This window comes from Pinus tabuliformis, chromosome 3_1, assembly GCF_031772625.1.
Source record: "Pinus tabuliformis cultivar Carrire ecotype Pingquan chromosome 3_1, CPIR1, whole genome shotgun sequence".
Classification (NCBI taxonomy): Eukaryota; Viridiplantae; Streptophyta; class Pinopsida; order Pinales; family Pinaceae; genus Pinus; species Pinus tabuliformis.
Genome location: NC_142301.1, coordinates 785,666,622 through 785,686,417, shown reverse-complemented (window position 1 = coordinate 785,686,417; position 19,796 = coordinate 785,666,622). Strand labels below are relative to the sequence as shown.

General features: G+C 36.9%; 1 protein-coding gene across 1 annotated transcript; it reads right to left on the bottom strand.

The window, feature by feature from the left end:
- Positions 1 to 1,755: 1,755 nt before the first annotated feature.
- Positions 1,756 to 8,215, bottom strand: LOC149189756 (uncharacterized). Its single transcript, XM_089411928.1, has 4 exons — positions 7,459 to 8,215; positions 6,235 to 7,330; positions 5,768 to 6,115; positions 1,756 to 5,690 (listed from the first exon to the last, which is right to left on the bottom strand). The coding sequence occupies exons 1-4, from the start codon at positions 8,022 to 8,024 to the stop codon at positions 1,866 to 1,868; spliced, it is 5,835 nt and encodes a 1,944-aa protein (XP_089268054.1). The 5' UTR covers positions 8,025 to 8,215; the 3' UTR covers positions 1,756 to 1,865.
- Between the last annotated feature and the right edge of the window lie 11,581 nt (positions 8,216 to 19,796).

The window sequence follows — 19,796 nt, the reverse complement described above, 5'->3', positions numbered from 1 at the left end:
CTTTTCTAAAACTATTACTCATCAGTTATAAAACTCATAAAATATATCAATTTGGAAAACACAATTTATTTACATAAAAGAATATAAATTATTCTCAAAAATCAAGTCCCCATTTTGAAGTTTATTCACATGAAGACTTAATGGTTTTGAAGCTCTAATACTCTTGCATCACATGTTAATTTGATTATGTAGCTAGGATTTTGCATAGAGGGCATACAAGAATGTAAAAACAAAAACAATACAACTCTGTCAATCAAGATTTTTTGCATGGCTCTGTATGAACATTGTCGGGAACAACAATGTAATAGTGGCGAGGTGGTGAAAGCATCGATTGGAAGGCAATGAAGGTATGTACGTCAATGAACATTGAACATTCACCACATTGTGTATAGTGGAGCTATTCCCCACAATGTGTACAATGAAATTATCCCCAACCTCAACTACACCAACCTCCACTTCACCATTGTTCAACGTTATCACCTTGAAATACTAATAAAAAAATGTAACAAAGCATTTTAAAAATAAGTGTGACTTATTATAACTTTTTTTTGCCAAATTATTTATTTAGAAATGAATTTTCACATCTTACGAACAACCCAATGATATTAAACTTTGGTGAATTTTCACATCTTACATATAGTGAAATAATGTTGAACTTGGGTGAACTTCACTAAAGCTATTAAGTCCCCTTAATACATTATGAATGTATAAAAAGAATTAATTTATAACTAAAAAACAATATGTAAAACACATTTAAATTTTTTTAATATATTTACTAATGAATAATGAGATGAAAATATTATGAATTAAAATTAGCTTAGGGTCATTTTTATTTCATATCTATCATGTGTCAATATAAATAAAATATGCTTAGATTCATTTTAATCACATCAATGAAGTGTCAAGACGAGATGCAAACTTTTTCTCAAATTTTACACTCAAAAAATTTTGCATTTTGAGAGATTTGATTCCTCTCAACTTTGATAAATCCAAAATTAAAAATAAATCTAAAATTTATTTTAATTTAGCGATGATAACGTTTTTATAATCATAATGTTCTTTTATTTTCAATATTTTCCTTTCTAAGATAAAATTTTGCTTCATTATTATTCACATAATAAAATAAAACACATACATAATAGTTTAGCTCCATAAACATATAACTATCCACTCAATACCAATATAAATAATAATATACATAAACATAAAACTTACATATAACTATCACCTCCATAACAATATAAACAGTAATACACATCCCAAGCCCAAAAGGCAAGTTGAAACTGTCCCAGGAAATACACACAAACTGGCAAGTCCCAACTGTCTAAACTAATAAGCGACCCAACAAAGAACTACAGTTAAAACCACAGACCACTAAATATTGGCCAAAAACAAGACTCGGGATTGCCTATGTCCAGCAGCATCACTTTATAAGAATTTAAACACTTTATTTTAAATTTTCAACTATAAATTTTTCATCACAAAATTATCCTTGAGAAATTTCAATCTGTCCCCAAAGCCACCCAAAACACATCAATTCATAAAGAAGTTTGTAATCGAAATTGACGCAAAAAATTTTACGAGTGGGAAGTTGCTGAGAGTGCAAAATTCGTAAGAGACACTTGCAATAAAAAAACGGTTCCCATCAAATTGTTAAATATAACCCTGCCATTGAACTGGAACTGAAAAAAAATACCAAACTGGAATGAACGCTTTTCATAAACTGAACCATCATAAAGTAAATTTCCGAAATTCCACCAATCAAATTTTTAATAATGATAAAAACATTTTTGCATTTTTTTCACTTATTCAAATATCTTGCCCTGATTCAAATTTACAGGAAAGCCCAGTTACGATGGGGTAGTTTACTCAGTCTGACCAGAATTACAACCAATTTTAAACATCTCACACAGAGATTGCAGAAACTGGAGACAACCGCTTCTGTTTAGCTGCTTTTCATATTTTAACCCATCCTTCAACCTTTCGCTCAACTGCTCAAGTACAACGTCACTCCACTGAAGTTTGGGGCACTCCTGAACGGAAAGAATCTTTAATGACATCAAATGTTCCACATCTGGCAGTTCTAGTATCTCGCTGCATCCATCAACATCCAGTTCTGTAAGATTTGTAAGATTCCCCAGCCCGGGTATGCTCTGGAGCTTCTGGCATCCACAAACATCCAACTTCTTCAAAGAAGTCAAATACTCCACACCTGTCAGCACTCGTATCTCACGGCATCCACGAACATGTAGTTCTGTGAGCCGTGTGAGCTGCCCCAACCCTGGTATGCTATGGAGCTTCTCGCATCCCCCAACATCCAACGTCTTCAGAGAAGTCAAATGTTCCAGGCCTGGAAGCTCTTGTATCTCATGGCATCCACGAACATGTAGTTCTTTGAGCCGTGTGAGCTGCCCCAACTCTGTTATGCTCTGGAGCTTCTCGCATCCCCCAACATCCAACTTCTTCAGATAGTCCAAATGTCCCACGCCCGGCAGCTCTCGTATGTCACGGCATCCACTAACGTGTAGTTCTGTGAGTTGCGTGAGCTGCCCCAACCCTGCTATGCTCTGGAGCTTCTCGCATCCCCCAACATCCAACTTCTTCAGAGAAGTCAACTGTCCTACACCTTGCAGCTCTTGTATCTCACGGCAGTCACAAACATGTAGTTCTATAAGCTGTGTTAGTTGCCCCAACCCTGGTATAATCTGGAGCTTCTGGCATTCCCGAGCAGTCAACTTCTCCAAAGAAACCAATTGTTCCACCCCTGGCAGCTCTCGTATCTCACGGCAGTCACGAACATGTAGTTCTTTCAGCTGTGTGAGCTGCCCCAACCCTGATATGCTTTGAAGTTTCTCGCATCCCCAAACATCCAACTTCTTCAGAGAAGTCATCTGTCCTACACATTGCAGCTCTCGTATCTCAGGGCAGTCAAAAACATCTAGTTCTTTCAACTGTGTTAGTTGCCCCAACCCTGGTATAATCCGGAGCTTCTGGCATTTCCAAACAGTCAACTCCTCCAAAGAAACCAATTGTTCCACACCTGGCAGCTCTCGTATCTCACGGCAGTCACGAACATCTAGTTCTTTCAGCTGTGTTAGTTGCCCCAACCCTGGTATAATCTGGAGCTTCTGGCATTCCCGAACAGTCAACTTCTCCAAAGAAACCAATTGTTCCACACCTGGCAGCTCTTGTATCTCACGGCAGTCACGAACATGTAGTTTTTCCAGCTGTGTGAGCTGCCCCAACTCTGATATGCGTTGAAGTTTCACGCATCTCCAAACATCCAACTTCTTCAGAGAAGTCAACTGTCCTACACATTGCAGCTCTCGTATCTCACGGCAGTCACGAACATCTAGTTCTTTCAGCTGTGTTAGTTGCCCCAACCCTGGTATAATCTGGAGCTTCTGGCATTCCCGAACAGTCAACTTCTCCAAAGAAACCAATTGTTCCACACCTGGCAGCTCTCGTATCTCACGGCAGTCACGAACATCTAGTTCTTTCAGCTGTGTTAGTTGCCCCAACCCTGGTATAATCTGGAGCTTCTGGCATTCCCGAACAGTCAACTTCTCCAAAGAAACCAATTGTTCCACACCTGGCAGCTCTCGTATCTCACGGCAGTCACGAACATCTAGTTCTTTCAGCTGTGTTATTTGCCCCAACCCTGGTATAATCTGGAGCTTCTGGCATTCCCCAACAGTCAACTTCTCCAAAGAAACCAATTGTTCCACACCTGGCAGCTCTCGTATCTCAGGGCAGTCAGAAACATCTAGTTCTTTCAACTGTGTTAGTTGCCCCAACCCTGGTATAATCTGGAGCTTCTGGCATTTCCAAACAGTCAACTCCTCCAAAGAAACCAATTGTTCCACACCTGGCAGCTCTAGTATCTCACGGCAGTCACGAACATCTAGTTCTTTCAGCTGTGTTAGTTGCCCCAACCCTGGTATAATCTGGAGCTTCTGGCATTCCCAAACAGTCAACTTCTCCAAAGAAACCAATTGTTCCACACCTGGCAGCTCTCGTATCTCACGGCAGTCACGAACATCTAGTTCTTTCAGCTGTGTTAGTTGCCCCAACCCTGCTATGCTCTGGAGCTTCTCGCATCCCCCAACATCCAACTTCTTAAGAGAAGTCAACTGTCCTACACCTTGCAGCTCTTGTATCTCACGGCAGTCACAAACATGTAGTTCTATAAGCTGTGTTAGTTGCCCCAACCCTGGTATAATCTGGAGCTTCTGGCATTTCCGAGCAGTCAACTTCTCCAAAGAAACCAATTGTTCCACCCCTGGCAGCTCTCGTATCTCACGGCACTTACGAACATGTAGTTCTTTCAGCTGTGTGAGCTGCCCCAACCCTGATATGCTTTGAAGTTTCTCGCATCCCCAAACATCCAACTTCTTCAGAGAAGTCAACTGTCCTACACATTGCAGCTCTCGTATCTCACGGCAGTCACGAACATCTAGTTCTTTCAGCTGTGTTAGTTGCCCCAACCCTGGTATAATCTGGAGCTTCTGGCATTCCCAAACAGTCAACTTCTGCAAAGAAACCAATTGTTCCACACCTGGCAACTCTCGTATCTCACAGCATCCATTAACATCTAGATTTGCGAGCTTTGCGAGCTGCCCCAAGCCTGCTATGCTCTTGAGCTTCTCGCAATCCCGAACATTCAACATCTCCAAAGAAGTTAAATGTTCCACTGACAGCTTCAGTATCTCAGGGCAGCCCCAAACTCCTAGGCGTTGAAGGTTAGGGCAAACACCCCTATCAAAAGATATCTCCCTTATTTCTGTGCCTGACAGGCTTAACCACTTGAGCCCAAACATGCATCTGTTATTGGAGGAGTTCAAATTATTCAGTGCACTTTCCCCTTCCAATAATAAGTGTGTTTCTCTTGCTCCTTCAACCTCCTTTCTAAATGGATGTTCCCGGAACGGACATCTCACTGCTCTTAAACTTGTAAGATTATGCATCTTGAAAATTTCTTTTGGTAAGGATTCTAGTCCGCAATCCTCTATGACCAGCTCTGTCAAGTGAGTCAATAGTCCAATGGAATCCGGCAAGGATTTCAATTGCGGCGAAGCAGAGAGCAATAATCTCTTCAAGCTATTCAGGACACCAAGACCATCTGGCAGCACTTCCAACAAATCGCTACCTAATTCCAGAACTTCCAAATTGCAGAGGACTCCAATATTGCTTGGCAATTCTTTTAACTTCGATCCAGTCAAATATAATTTTTGCAAGGACAATTGACTTGTGACTTGGGGAGGCACTTCTTTCACCTGCTTACAATATGAAAGATCTAAGCTTTTAAGCGTGGTAATATTTCCAAGTGCTTCGCTGGAGATGGTCAAATTAGAGCACCTTTTCAATGATAGATGTTTGAGTTTAGTTAAATCCCCAAATGAATTTGGAAGCATCTGCAAATTAGAAGCGCCTTCCAAATCGATATACTGAAGGTTTCTTAGTTCCCCAAAGGAATCGGGCAGCGAACTGAGCCTTGAAAAGTCTTTGAGAACCAAGTATTTCAAAGACCGCAAATGACAAAATTCGGCGGGCAATCTTGCGACTGTGGGTGGTGATCTGAAGTCCCTCCATATGGCAATCCTTTCCAGGTACTTCAGCTGCTCTATAGACTTTGGAATGTCTGAAACTGGGGCCCAGATATTTAATTCTCGCAGTTGGAGAGGAATCGCCTGCAATAAGAGATCTATGATTGTGGTCTACAAAATGAAATTATAGGAAAGCAAAAAGCACACAAATATTTGCCTACCTGAGATTGATGTGACCACAGTATGTTCAATTCGCTCCCCGCCACTTCTAAAACGCGTAGATTCTCCATGGGAAGCCAGGAAGGCAGGGAAGAGTAGGGACATCCATACCAGCGTAGCCATATCAGATTGGGCGATTGCACCCTCCTCAATATGTCATCTACATAACCTCCTTCGGCTACAAGAAGTTTCAGATTTTTAAGCCTCATTTCTAAGCTTCTGGACGAGGATAGGTGTCTCATTTCTAACCTTTTGGAGTAGTGGAAGTATAAAGAAGCGTATTTTTCGGCATTCCGGAAGATATCATAGGAATAACTATCCATTTTGATTCCATCAACTTTGGTTATGACCTGTTCATTGTTTAGAATAACAAAGCAAACAGATCTAATTTAATTGAAAGCAAAGCTTTAAAGATAAAAATTTAATTGAACGGAAGACAAATGCTTGAATGGTTGGTTGAAGTGCTTACAGTTGATGGTTGCTCCAACAAATCATCAATGATCTTGATCGCCGAATCCCAAAGACGAAGGGGCTTCGATTCTTTCTCAGCAATCTTTCTTCCCATGTCCCTGATATGATCATGCATTTTTATTACATTATTTTCATCCAACTCCAACAAACACTTGTCTTGCAGATTTTGAACTCCCACTTCGCCCCATATTCTTTTTGCCTTATCTCCATCTTCTCCGAGAAAAAAACAAACAATATCTAAGAATATTTCCTTCACCATTTTACTGAGAGACTTGTAACTAATTTTGAATGTATCATATATCTTAGTAGAGGGTAGCACGTTCTCAAGTTTATCCAATGTCTCTTGCCAGTAATTTTCATTTTTTCCAAAAACCAGCGCCCCAAATACTTTTAAGGATAATGGCAGTCCACCGCACACCTTTAAGAATCGATCTACCAGATCTGCAAAATCTGGTACTGGATCTGGCTGATGGAAGGCATAACAGCAAAAGAGCTCTTTGGAGTGCAGTGTATTCATCCCCTTTAGACTATAAATGGATGACTCAAGGACCCCTGATGTTTTTAGAACGTGCTTGTCACGAGAGGTAACCAAAATCAAGCTATCTGGTTTCAGGATTTTCTTAACTGGCAAAAGTGCTTCCAATTGATCTACATCATCTAATACTATCAGAACATGACAAGATGAGAGATACCTTTTCAGTATCTCTATGCCTTCATCACGGTTCTGAATTTTGATATCTTTAGTTGGCATTAGGTCCCCCAGGAGCTTGTTCTGCAAGTATGCTAGAGACCTAGTACGTGCAGTTTCTCTCACATCAAATACAAAAGAGGAACTATTATAATCTGACATTCTGAGGTTAAAGAATTGTTTGGCTAGGGTGGTTTTCCCGAGTCCACCCGCACCCACAATGCCCACAACCTTGGCCTCCCCAAGCTCCCTTTCCTGCCACTGAGAGAGCACAGTCTTTTCAAGATCTTCTAATCTGATATCCAGCCCGGTTGGATATTTTGCCACATCCAACAATGTCTTTGGAACCTTCTTCAGAACAGCCTCCACAACGTTTTCCAATAGCTCGCCTTCATCGTCTTCGGCCCTGAATGCAGTAAAATAAACAAGTCAGAAACGGCTAGGTAAGTACATCAGGCAGCCTATATCATCAATCGACAAATGAATATTAACACGGATTGCAAGGGACAGTAGGAGCTTGGAGATGCATCTCACCCAAATACGAAACCGCTCAGATCGGCCACATAGGAAAGTGCGTTTCTCCAATTCTGAATCGTATCAGAGCTGTAGCGTGGCTTCTGTTTACCAGTTTCGGGGTCATGTGTTGTTTTCTGTTCATGTTGCCGCAGGGCTTCAGCGAAGTCTCCGTCTTTGACCGTCCGGCGCACCATAGAAGGATCGACCTTGTAGAACACTGGAATAATAAAAGCCCCCGAATTCTTCATGAGAAAAAGTTCTTCCAAACACCATTTAGATTCCGCATACTTTGGAGATAAAATTGCAACGTGGATAGAGGCAACACGGATAGCGTTTTCTATCTGACAAGAAATATTGTGGCCCTCTTCCAATTCCTCCTTGTCCAAAAACACGCTCAATCCTTGATCACGAAGGCCTCTGTAAAGATGGCTGGCAAAGCCCTTTTTAACGTCAGGGCCGCGATGATTGATAAAGATTTGGTAATTGGGACAAGAAGTAGAGGAAGAAGTGGAGGCCGTGCAGGAAGAAGCAGCAGCAGCAGAAGCATGGTCACAGTCGAGGGAGCCCATATTTAGGTTTGCCATTGACACAGGATTATGGAAATTTTAGGATCTATCAACGAATTGATTTAGATGATTGGAACAAAGGCAGTGTGAAATTCTGAAGGGGAAACTGCAAAAAAAAGATTTTGATGGTTGGAACAAAGGCAGTGTGAAATTCTGAAGGGGAAACTGCAAAAAAAACTTTCAGAAGATGCAGTGGACTCGTTGAGCAATAATATATGATGGTGTATTAGCGGCTAAAAAGGCGTCCTGGGGACGCGTCTGTTTAAAGGTGCACTTTACCACTGACGTGAAATTTCAGGGAAGCCACAACACCTTCTGTCACGCTCACTCACAGAAGGCATCTCCACTGGTTAGGTGAATGATATAATACGCAACTACCATTCCAAATGGGTCTCACCTACTATTAATTCACCGGTGAGAAGTATCCATCCAATGCTATCCACGAAGCTCAATTTCATAGTTGATATTCATTATCTTTTTCTTTTATGGCCGACCAATAAGGATTATTAACTTTTTCATAGTTGATATTTAATTATTAAAAACTTTGATTTGAACATAAGGATTTCATAAATTTTAAAACCATTTATATATGATTAGGATTAAGATTTTAACAAAACAATATATCATAATTAAAATTTCTTTTTCAATGAATATCTATTTATTAAACAATTATTGGTAACAAAGTTTTTTATATTTATGTATGGATGTAATAATTAAATATAATCCAAAAATGGTTGATACCGCTAGAAATTGGGAATTTGGTTGAGAGTTAAAGTTATTTGATTTTTGGGTATTTTTAAAAAAATTATTGAAATTTTAAATTATTATATTAAATATATATAGTTTATAAAATTTTAAAATTGAATATTTGTTTTTAATTTTATTTGATTTCATAGAAAGTGTGTTTAAGGAAATAAAATTATTTATTTTTATAGGTTTGTTTTTTATGAATGTCACTCAACAAGAATACAAGAATATAATAATGAATGGGTAAGATAACTTTTCATTAACCAGAGTAAAATAATGGATTGAGATACTTTTTCATTTTCAAGGTGAATAATAATTTAGTGGTTGTATGCAATGAAGAGATGTAAAAATCTTAAATGCTACAATGCCATTATATATAATACAATGGCTTTAAATTTAAAAAATGGCATTATAATTGTAAAAACATAAAATATTGTTTAAAATGTGTGTCAAAGCCTTATTCAAATATGTTGGGTTACTCAAAATTTTGTTATTTGTGATTTCCTTTTTTTTTAGGGCTAATTCGCTTACTTCTCCTTGTTTAAATTTTTTGTTTTAAATTAATTTATGTTTTTATATATTTTAATTTTTTAATCTTAATTGAGTATACATTTTGTTATGTTTTATTATTATTATTATTATTATTATTGTTGTTGTTGTTGTTGTTGTTGTGTTGATATTCAAATGTTTATGTTTACACTTATTTAGAGACATTACAACATCTCCTTTTTTACTGAAATACTCTCCTTACTAAACTTTAAAGTGTCTCTCAACTCCCTATTCTAAATTGTAAATCACCTTTGTGCTTCCTATTCTAAACTGTAAAATGCCTCTATTCCTATTCTAAACTATAAAGCACCTTTCGATACAATGAAATAAATAATTGTACAGACAACTAGTTTAACATTGAAACAAATAGTGTACATGAGTTGTTATTCAAGGAGTTGAGGGAATGGAAGGTTCGGGGGTTGATTCCTTATCGCCCCAGCTCTCTGTTTTATGCCTTTGTTTGTCTAGTTGTCGGGCCTTCATCTTCTTGTTGTGTTGTTAGTGTCATTTTATGTATTAGACTCTTTGTGGCACGCATGGGTGTTTCGTTGCAGACCTCTGCTTTCTTCGGGGTGCTTCTTTTATTGCTACCAATATTTTGGTTCGATTGGGAAATGCTCGGGGTTCTGCTTTGTAGTGTTGTCGCTCAACTTCTCTTTGTCACTGCTAATGTCCTCTTCGGTTGGTGCTTGTGTTTATTTGCATGGATGATGTCGCGTGTTTATTTCTTGGGCTTGTTGCCCTATTTGGTATATATTCGATGTTTGGTTTTGTGCTGCTTGTTTTGGCTTTCAAGGCAACCTGTGCCCAACTATATTTTTTATGGGGTTTCTCCTGTGGGTCGTTGAGCCTTGTTCATAATATGTGGGAACATTCACAATCTTTTTGTTTTGTGGGGGTCTTTGCCTTACCTTTGTTTTTGCAATGTTTTCCTTTCTATGCCCTAGGGTTTGCCATATGCAAACCCTAGGGTTTTAAAAATGGTTGTCTAAAATGTGTAGCTTATTTCCTCCAAGGATTTTCCTTGGTGTTGTCTTTGGGCAAGCCCTTTTGCGTTTCTTTTTTTGTTAGTGTTATTCTTTTTTACATTATATAGCTCTGGAATGCGATTTGGCATATATAAAATGTAATTTCATTCTTCTTTGATGAATAAAATTACATGTCATTTTCTATTTAAAAAAATAACACAAGTTTAACATTTCAACACTTTAATGATAAATAGACACAACCTCGAAGAGGGAGAATAAGTTGCACCAATGGAAAAGGACTATTATTCAACCCCTCATTCTACTACATATCATAAATATAGAGAAAAAAACCACAAGGGATGAATAAAGAGAAATTATAACAAAAGAAATTTAGGTAACATCATTATTCCAATATTATTAACTGATAAATAATAATAAGATAAATATAAAATTGGAAAAGTAATAAATGCAAAATAAATAATAATAATATAACAAAATATTATTTTAATTTTACATTTAGAAAAAACTATAATACTAATAAGATAAATAATAATATTATCTTAATTTTAAATTTAGATAAAATCTCTATTCATACTATATGAAAATGTAATATTTAACAATACTATTAACTGATAAATAATAATAAAATAAATACAAAATATGAAAAGTAATAACTTTTTATATAAAATGTAATAATTAATTAACATAATTATTTATTTAATAGGAAGAAAATTTAAATTTATTAATATAAAATTAAATAAAGATAACGCAGTGTATTTTTAAATGTAAATTTCAATAAATATGATTAACAATTTATTATTACAAAAACTAACTTAAATATAATTCATTTATAAATTAATAATTTAGAATTTAAAATAATATTCTATCACATATTTAAAAGAAAATATATTAACATTTTATATAAAAGATTTATTTAAATTTTATGTAATAAAGTGAAACATATTCTTAATTTTATTAAGAAAAACTTATAAAAAATATTAATTTAGTTATAGATCAATAACCACAAAAAAGGCAACAATTTAAAAGACAATTCTATACCAACCATGTTTCTCAATCCCCTTAAATTCTCAATCACTAGAGCTCTACCAAAATTTTCCTTCACTTTCCATCACAGCTCCAAGTTAATACAACACTCTGGATTCACCTTATATCAACAAGAGATCTACCCTCACGAATATGGAGAAAACCCATAGAATGAAACCTTACATGTTTTTCAAGTTGTCCCTAAGATCTTCACTCTGAGCACACACTTATATATATATATATATATATATATATATATATATCTATATATATATATATATATATATATATATATAATTCACGTGAAAGCCTCTATTTGTTATCCCTCATGCATGCCCATTTGACTAATCCTCATTATTAGATTAACTAATCTTTCATTGAATTGTGTACCTAATATTGATCTTTTCTATTTATAAATAAATTATTTTATAATATTTGTGAATACAACATACAAATTCAATTTTAAAAGTTTAACATTTACACAATATGCAACAAATTTTATACTCATAATAATATGCATAAGAGGGCATTGCCCTTCCATGTGCTCTTAACTATATTTCTTGAAATGCATAATTTGCAACATGGACACACATTCATGTATCAAATCATGTCGCTTATAGTGGTTTTCTTCTCCCATTCATCTTCCACACTCTTCTACAATCACACCATTCACACTCGTGACATTATGACACATAAACCTTCAACCATGGCATAAGTCCCTTTGTAACTATAACTAACTAGCATATGATTCATCCATAATGATGTGACTAAAGTAGTTATCAAAAGACCATCTCCAGGGAAATGTAAATATAACTACCCCATTTTGATGACCTTCATAACATATTGAGCTTTATGTCCTTAAGGCTCATTTTAAGAGGTACATTGGCTATCATCCATCTCCAAAGTTTAGCCCCATCATCTCATATGGCACTCATCCCTAGGGATCTTAAAAGGTACATTAACCTTGGGAATTTGGAAGATACCTTGACCAACTAGACATCTCACAAAACTAACCCAATTCCCCTAACTAATTCTACAACAACCTCTTTGGGAAAATTCCCATCTTACAAACAACTGCAAACATTCATGCATTTTGATTATAAATTCAAAAGTCCTGAGAATTGGGACATGGATTCTAGAGTTTGATGAAGGAAATTTCTTGGGATTTGATGGAACCTTGACTGGTTTCATGACAATCATTGAAGGGCTAGCAAATGTACCTTAAATGGACTGGTTTTATAAATTAATTAAGCATGAAAGAAGGACAACAGATGTCATGCCTTCCTTGGATAATTCCACAAAGGAGAGAGGACAAAAAAATTAAGGATCAGTTGTGTTAACAACAGGGATAGTTGAAGTCAGCCAATGGGAGAGTGGGGTAGGGAGCTAACACAACAACATCCCCATCACTACTCTGAAATAAGAACCACCATGACAAAGAGGAGAAGTTAGAGGCATCAGGAGTGCTTGCGCACGTAATTGAAACTGATGCAACATGATAGAAAGGACCCATGAGGAAGGAACTGGAAGGGGTATAAAGAATGGCACTGCAAGGGGAGAAGGCATTCGTGAAGAGAGCATTTGTATGTAGTGAGGGGATAACAATAGAGAGAACGTAAGACAACAGAGAAAGAAGCTGAGGGAAAAATGAAAAAAAGGAAACAAATCCTCGAGGAGAGGTTCATAGAAGCATTTGTTGTGCTATAGAGGAGGAAAGAAATCCTAACCAAGAGGAAAAGAGCACATCACTTTGTGTCACTACCAGAAGGCAAGGAGTATAGTAACCATTTAGTTACCATTGGGAGGTTGAATAATATCTTCCAGGTGAGGAAAATAGTCTCTAGATTCCCTATAAGACTGGAGGGTGGAGATGGTATTCTTTGGATTCCCTTGACAGCTTGGGTGGAGGCCTACTCCTTGGATTCCATCAAGGAGAGTTCTTTATCCCTCCTTTGCTTGTTTTCTAGCTTTTACAATGGATTATAGATTCCTTGGATCGAGTGGAACCACTGTGTTAAGGATTCATTGAGGGTGGAGGCGTTAAGCCTCTAAAGCCCGTCATTCAGTTTAGGGTGGAGGTGGTGAGCCTCTGGATTCCTTGTTCTAGCCTGTATGGGTAGAGCCATAATTCTTATTGGAGTAGCTATAGGGTGGAGGTGGTGGACCTATAGATTCCCTATGAGATATTGACAAAATGATGTAGCTGGTGGGCGGAGGTGGATAGTTCTCTAGATTCCTTATTCCAATTGGCAGAAATGGTTTAATTCGTTAAGCATTTATCCTCAAGCTCTAGAATCTAGCTCAGGGGTGACTAATGTAAGAAGGACTTGGTCATAGTGTGTCTAAGGTTGGGCAAAGAGTTGAAGACCCAATATTAGTTGTTTGGACCAATTTATCAAAGATAAGTGTCTGCTTATGACTCTCATGTTCAAAATGCTTTATGCTTGTGTAATGTACTGAGTTATCATAGCTTGCAATGTCGAGGAATGAGACATCCATGTATGAACGAACATTGTTGTTTTAAAGGCATGGATATGGATGATCCAGATTTATGAAGGAATAAAATGATATACATATATGAACAAAAACAAAAATATACAATGAAACAGAACTTCAATTCATTAGTAACAAAGTACTGAAAATTGTTTACATGCGGAATGCAAATAAACTAGCTTAGGCGATGGTAGCTTATCTCTGAGAAGAAATGTGGAAACTACATGCCTTTTGAACTATGTTATAATGATGCTTTAAGACCTATTTATTATTGAGAAACAATGGAAAACCCTAAACATCCAAAACCCTAACCCTAGGAGATGAAGCACCAAAAGTCTGTGGGCCTCGTTGGGGGGACTTGGTACATCAACTTCCCGGGGTCGTAACTTTGGCATATGATACCTCGTTAGAAATATATATCCAAGGAATAAAACTTTTAAATAAAATTTTGACTAAAAATCATTGCTATAGGTTATTCAATTTTCCTATTTTCCAAAAAATGACTTCGGAAATTCAGGACCCAAAAAATTGCCAAAACTAGTAAATTGTGCTACAATTAAGGAAACTAAAAGAAGCGATCAAGTGGAATAGATGGGTGGCCACAAATATCCACTTGGATCATTTCTCCCCCGTTAGAAAGCAACGATCCCCATTGCATTGAGTGCCTCTATGAGATGGGGAAACTTCTGTTGAACTTGGTCCTTGGTGAGCCACTTCCCTTAGTGTAGGAATTGGCCAACTTTGACAACCCGATACAGTTGTATTTTCAATTGGTGAGTGTTCTTGATCTACGTGTCCATGATCCAATCAGTTTTGTCCAGTTATATATAGTCTGTGTTTATCTTTCTTGATGTGAGTTGTTCTGCAATGTCTAATGTGTCCAACAATGGTGGAAAGTATGGCCGAAGGTGGTCCACATTGAACATTGGGTGTAGGCCAAGGAATGGGGGAATTTTGAGCTCAAAAGCATTATCTCCCACAATATTGGTGATGGTGTAAGGCCCATATTAGAGTGGTATGAGCTTTCGATGGGCTCTGGTAAGGGGTTATTTCTGCAAATGCAACCAAACTTTGTTGGCCACCTAAAACTTGTGTGGCACCCGATGTTGATCATGTCACTGCTTGTACTTGGCATTAGACTTCTCCAAGATGTCATGAACCTACTGGAGGATGTGTTGGATGCATTCAATAAACATGGTTTCTTTATCAACCTATAACTATACATGTGTGGATTTTGTTTGTGTAATCGCATGAGGCATGACGACATTAGTCAAACATAATGGTTGAAATCCCAGACCCGCTTGAAAGGGACTACGACCAGTTGAGCTATTTGTTGGGAAAAATACTTGGGGGGGGGGGTGAATCAATATTTTAAAAACTCACAATAATAATTTTCTTTTCTAAAATATGTACGCGACTTTACTGAACCCAACTCGCGTATGTACGTGATTGTTGTAAAAGAAACTAGTGTATGCTTAGTAAACTTGTAAAACAACTAATTCTTTATTTGTTAAACTTAAACCAGAATGTAAGAGATTTATCAGGCATTTGATAAGTAGTAAGCAGGTGCAATAATAACATAATAAATTATCACACATAAGCAACACACATGAACACCAGGATTTAAGGTGGAAACCCAATGTGGGAGAAAACCACTGTTGTTGTCATCTCAGTCTTCAAACTTATTAATATCAAAAACTTCTTACATTCTTGTACTGGTGCAGACTCATGCATGTACGCAAGAACCCACCTACTGAAGGCTAAAACCTTCACTCATTCTCCAGCTCCTACTGGAAGGGAGCTCCAACCCCCTGATCTGATTACCAGCTACTACTAGTAGGAAGCTTCGACTTCCTCACTAAAGGCTCCAACCCTCAGCAACATCCGTGGACCACGTTTCATAAATTTTCACACTGGATCCACCTGCTTTAATACATCACAACTTGTAGATCAACTGAAGAAAACACCAACTTAATTCAAATAAAACAATGAGATCATTATAACTAGAACACATAACTGAAATCAGAATACTACATCAACACACAGAATCAACTACAACCCTAATCATTCATATGTCAACATGTATATGTTACTTCACTTAAGGTAACCCGCGTATACACACGCTTTTCTGTAGAGCAACTTGCGTACAGATCTCAATATACTAAAAACTTGTAATTTTGAATCAGACACAAAGTTGACTAGAGTTATTCTGAAATATTTTGTTAGCTTACAGAACCCTCATACAATTAGCAGCATCAATAATATTTTCAACCAATCAACATGTAACCAAATTCAACTTCATCATTCAATTAGTTCTACTTCAAACATTATCACTCAACCCAGATCAACATGAGGACATCATTGACAGACAACAAAGATACATCAACACTGATAAGGTTGATCAGTCATTTATGAACAAAAACCCTTCCTTTATGTACGCGAATTTGAAGAAATGAACCCGCATGTATACGCAACTTAACCAAGACCAACCTGTGTACATATCTACAAATTTTGACCTAAAATTGTGCAGCTCTTTAGAACTTCAGAAAGACCCAGATCATAATATTTAGAGATAAAAACATGCGTCAATACTTAGATCTAGTCAATCCATGAGCAGATCATACAATGGAAAGTCATTTCAGGTCTCATGATCCTGATCCATCATTATATTCATCGGTGCATAATTATTTCAGATCTATGTGTCAACTATGGCCCTTACAATGCAAATATACTTTAGATTGAAGTATTCATCAAAAACCCTTTCACATGCACACTTAGCACTTTGATCTTCACCTCCTTATATAGTTAGAGCCTTAGCCAATACCATGAGTCAAAACTACACTAGTGCCGGTGGTAATATTGGACAGGATCAAGTAATTGTTATTGCGCTCAATATTGTGGGTTAATACCATGGTAAGGACCCTTGGTATTCTTCAATAAGTGCGCCAGCATGTACGCAACTTTTCTTCTTTGTACCCGCATGTATACGCAACTTGGCCTTAACAAACCCGCGTATAGATCTTCAAATATTCACCTTTATCAAACTTCTGATTTTGATCTGTAAACCTTTGTCCCATCATTATTTTATTATGTTCCATCACTCTGTCATCTCTAAACTGACCTTTGGATTCATCTAGTTAACATATACTTGTTTTATTACAAGTGAGTTGTCATCAAGGATAGCACATGTATCATAATGCCAACAAACTCCCCCTTTGGACTTGATGGCAACCATGTTGGTGTTTATCACCTCAACCTATAGAAAAATGTTAGATACGTCAAATAACCATTATTCAAACACCAAGATACTCTCCCCCTTTGACATCAAGGGAAAAGGGCGGACAAAAGCTCCCCCTTTGGATATTATTTGTACTATATTATCCATGCTCCCCTTGAGCACATGCTGAATCTTCAAAAAGATTTTCAAATGAAGAACATGACTCTATAACTCAACTAAGTATGAACTTCCTATCACCAAGGAATCATACTTACATGAATCACCCAACCAAGTGTGGATACATATTTGACTCAACCACCCAACCAAGTGGGATTACATTTTTGACACTACCACCCAACTTAGTGGGATTACATATTTGACATGACCTCAAAAGTCCATACATGACTGAATATGACAATTATTACATCATAAGTCTCCACATGACCTTTACATCAAATGACATATATGACACTAATAATTGAGACCAAAATATCTTAATAGTAGCATAATTCAGCAACCATAATGCCAAAAAAATCCATTATATTCTGCAAGGCTAATGCTCCCCTTGAACCTGTGCTACTTGTTCATTGTCAACAAATCATTCATCAAAGCATATTCATCAATCAGATAAATATCAATGAGAAAAACATAGCTCTATACCATAACAACAAACTGTACCCATCAACACCAAACCATCAACAAATTTTGACCTAAATTTGTGCATCTCTTTAGAACTTTAGAATGACCCCGATCATAATATTTAGAGATAAAAACATGCGTCAATACTTAGATCTAGTCAATCCATGAGCAAATCATACAATGGAAAGTCATTTCAGGTCTCATGATCCTGATCCATCATTATATTCATTGGTGCATAATTATTTCAGATCTATGTGTCAACTATGGCCCTTACAATGAAAATATACTTCAGATTGAAGTATTCATCAAAAACCCTTTCACATGCACACTTAGCACTTTGATCTTCACCTCCTTATATAGTTAGAGCCTTAGCCAATACCATGAGTCAAAACTACATTAGTGCCGGTGGTAATCTTGGACAGAATCAAGTAACTGTCATTGCACTCAATATTGTGGGCTAATACCATGGTAAGGACCCTTGGTATTCTTAAATTAGTGTGCCAGCATGTACACGACTTTTCTTCTTTGTACCTGCGTGTATACGCAACTTGGCCTTAACAAACTTATGTATAGATCTTCAAATATTCACCTTTATCAAACTTCTGATTCTGATCTGTAAACCTTTGTCCCATCATTATGTTATTTTGTTCCATCACTTTGTCATCTCTAAACTAACCTTTGGATTCATCTAGTTAACATATACTTGTTTTATTACAAGTGAGTTGCCATCAAGGACATTACATGCATCATAATGCCAACAAACTCCCCCTTTGGACTTGATGGCAACCATGTTGGTGTTTATCACCTCAACTTGTCGAAACATGTTAGATACGTCAAATAACCATTATTCAAACACCAAGATACTCTCACCCTTTGACATCAAGGGAAAAGGGTGGACAAAAGCTCCCCCTTTGACATCAAGGGAAAAGGGCAGACAAAATCTCCCCCTTTTGATATTATTTGTACTATATTATCCATTCTCCCCTTGAGCACATGCTGAATCTTCAAAAAGATTTTCAAATGAAGAACATGACTCTATAACTCAACTGAGTATGAACTTCCTATCACCAAGGAATCATACTTACATCAATCACCCAACCAAGTGTGGATACATATTTGACTCAACCACCCAACCAAGTGGGATTACATTTTTGACACTACCACCCAACTTAGTGGGATTACATATTTGACATGACCTCAAAAGTCCATACATGACTGAATATGAAAATTATTACATCATAAGTCTCCACATGACCTTTACATCAAATGACATATATGACACTAATAATTGAGACCAAAATATCTTAATAGTAGCATAATTCAGCAACCATAATGCCAAAAAAATCCATTATATTCTGCAAGGCTAATGCTCCCCTTGAACCTGTGCTACTTGTTCATTGTCAACAAATCATTCATCAAAGCATATTCATCAATCAGATAAATATCAATGAGAAAAACATAGCTCTATACCATAACAACAAACTGTACCCATCAACACCAGACCAAGAAAAATCAAATCATAACTGGCAGTAGGATGTCAGAGGTTGATCTTGAGTCTATCCCACTGTTTTTCTATCAGCGAAAAGCATACACGACTGTCTGCAAAGAAACTTGTGTATATACGCGACTATACTTCATGAAACCCACGTACAGAAAGAAACCTTTTGAATTTTCACCTGTAGATTGAGCATATTAGATTAATAGCAAAATGAGGTAGAGATAACTCCCAGATTCTGTCTTAGATATTCAAATTCTTCTCTTGGAAGAGGTTTAGTAATTATATTAGCAACTTATTCTTTGGAGGTAACATACTCCAATTTAACGTTTTTCTCAAGCACTTGTTCTCATAGAAAGTGATACTTAATTGGAATATGCTTGGTCTTGGAGTGCATAACATGATTTTACGAAATACTAATAGCACTTGTATTATCACATAGGATGGAGATGGGTGGAGAAATTTTGACTTGTAATCTTGTAATGTTTACATCATCCGGAGAAGTTGTGTGCAACAAGATGCAACAACCACATACTCTGCTTCCGTTGTAGATAAGACAATGGAACTTTGTTTCTTGTTGAATCAATATACCAAGCAGAGTCCCATGTAAAATGCACCTCCACTAATGCTTTTCCGAT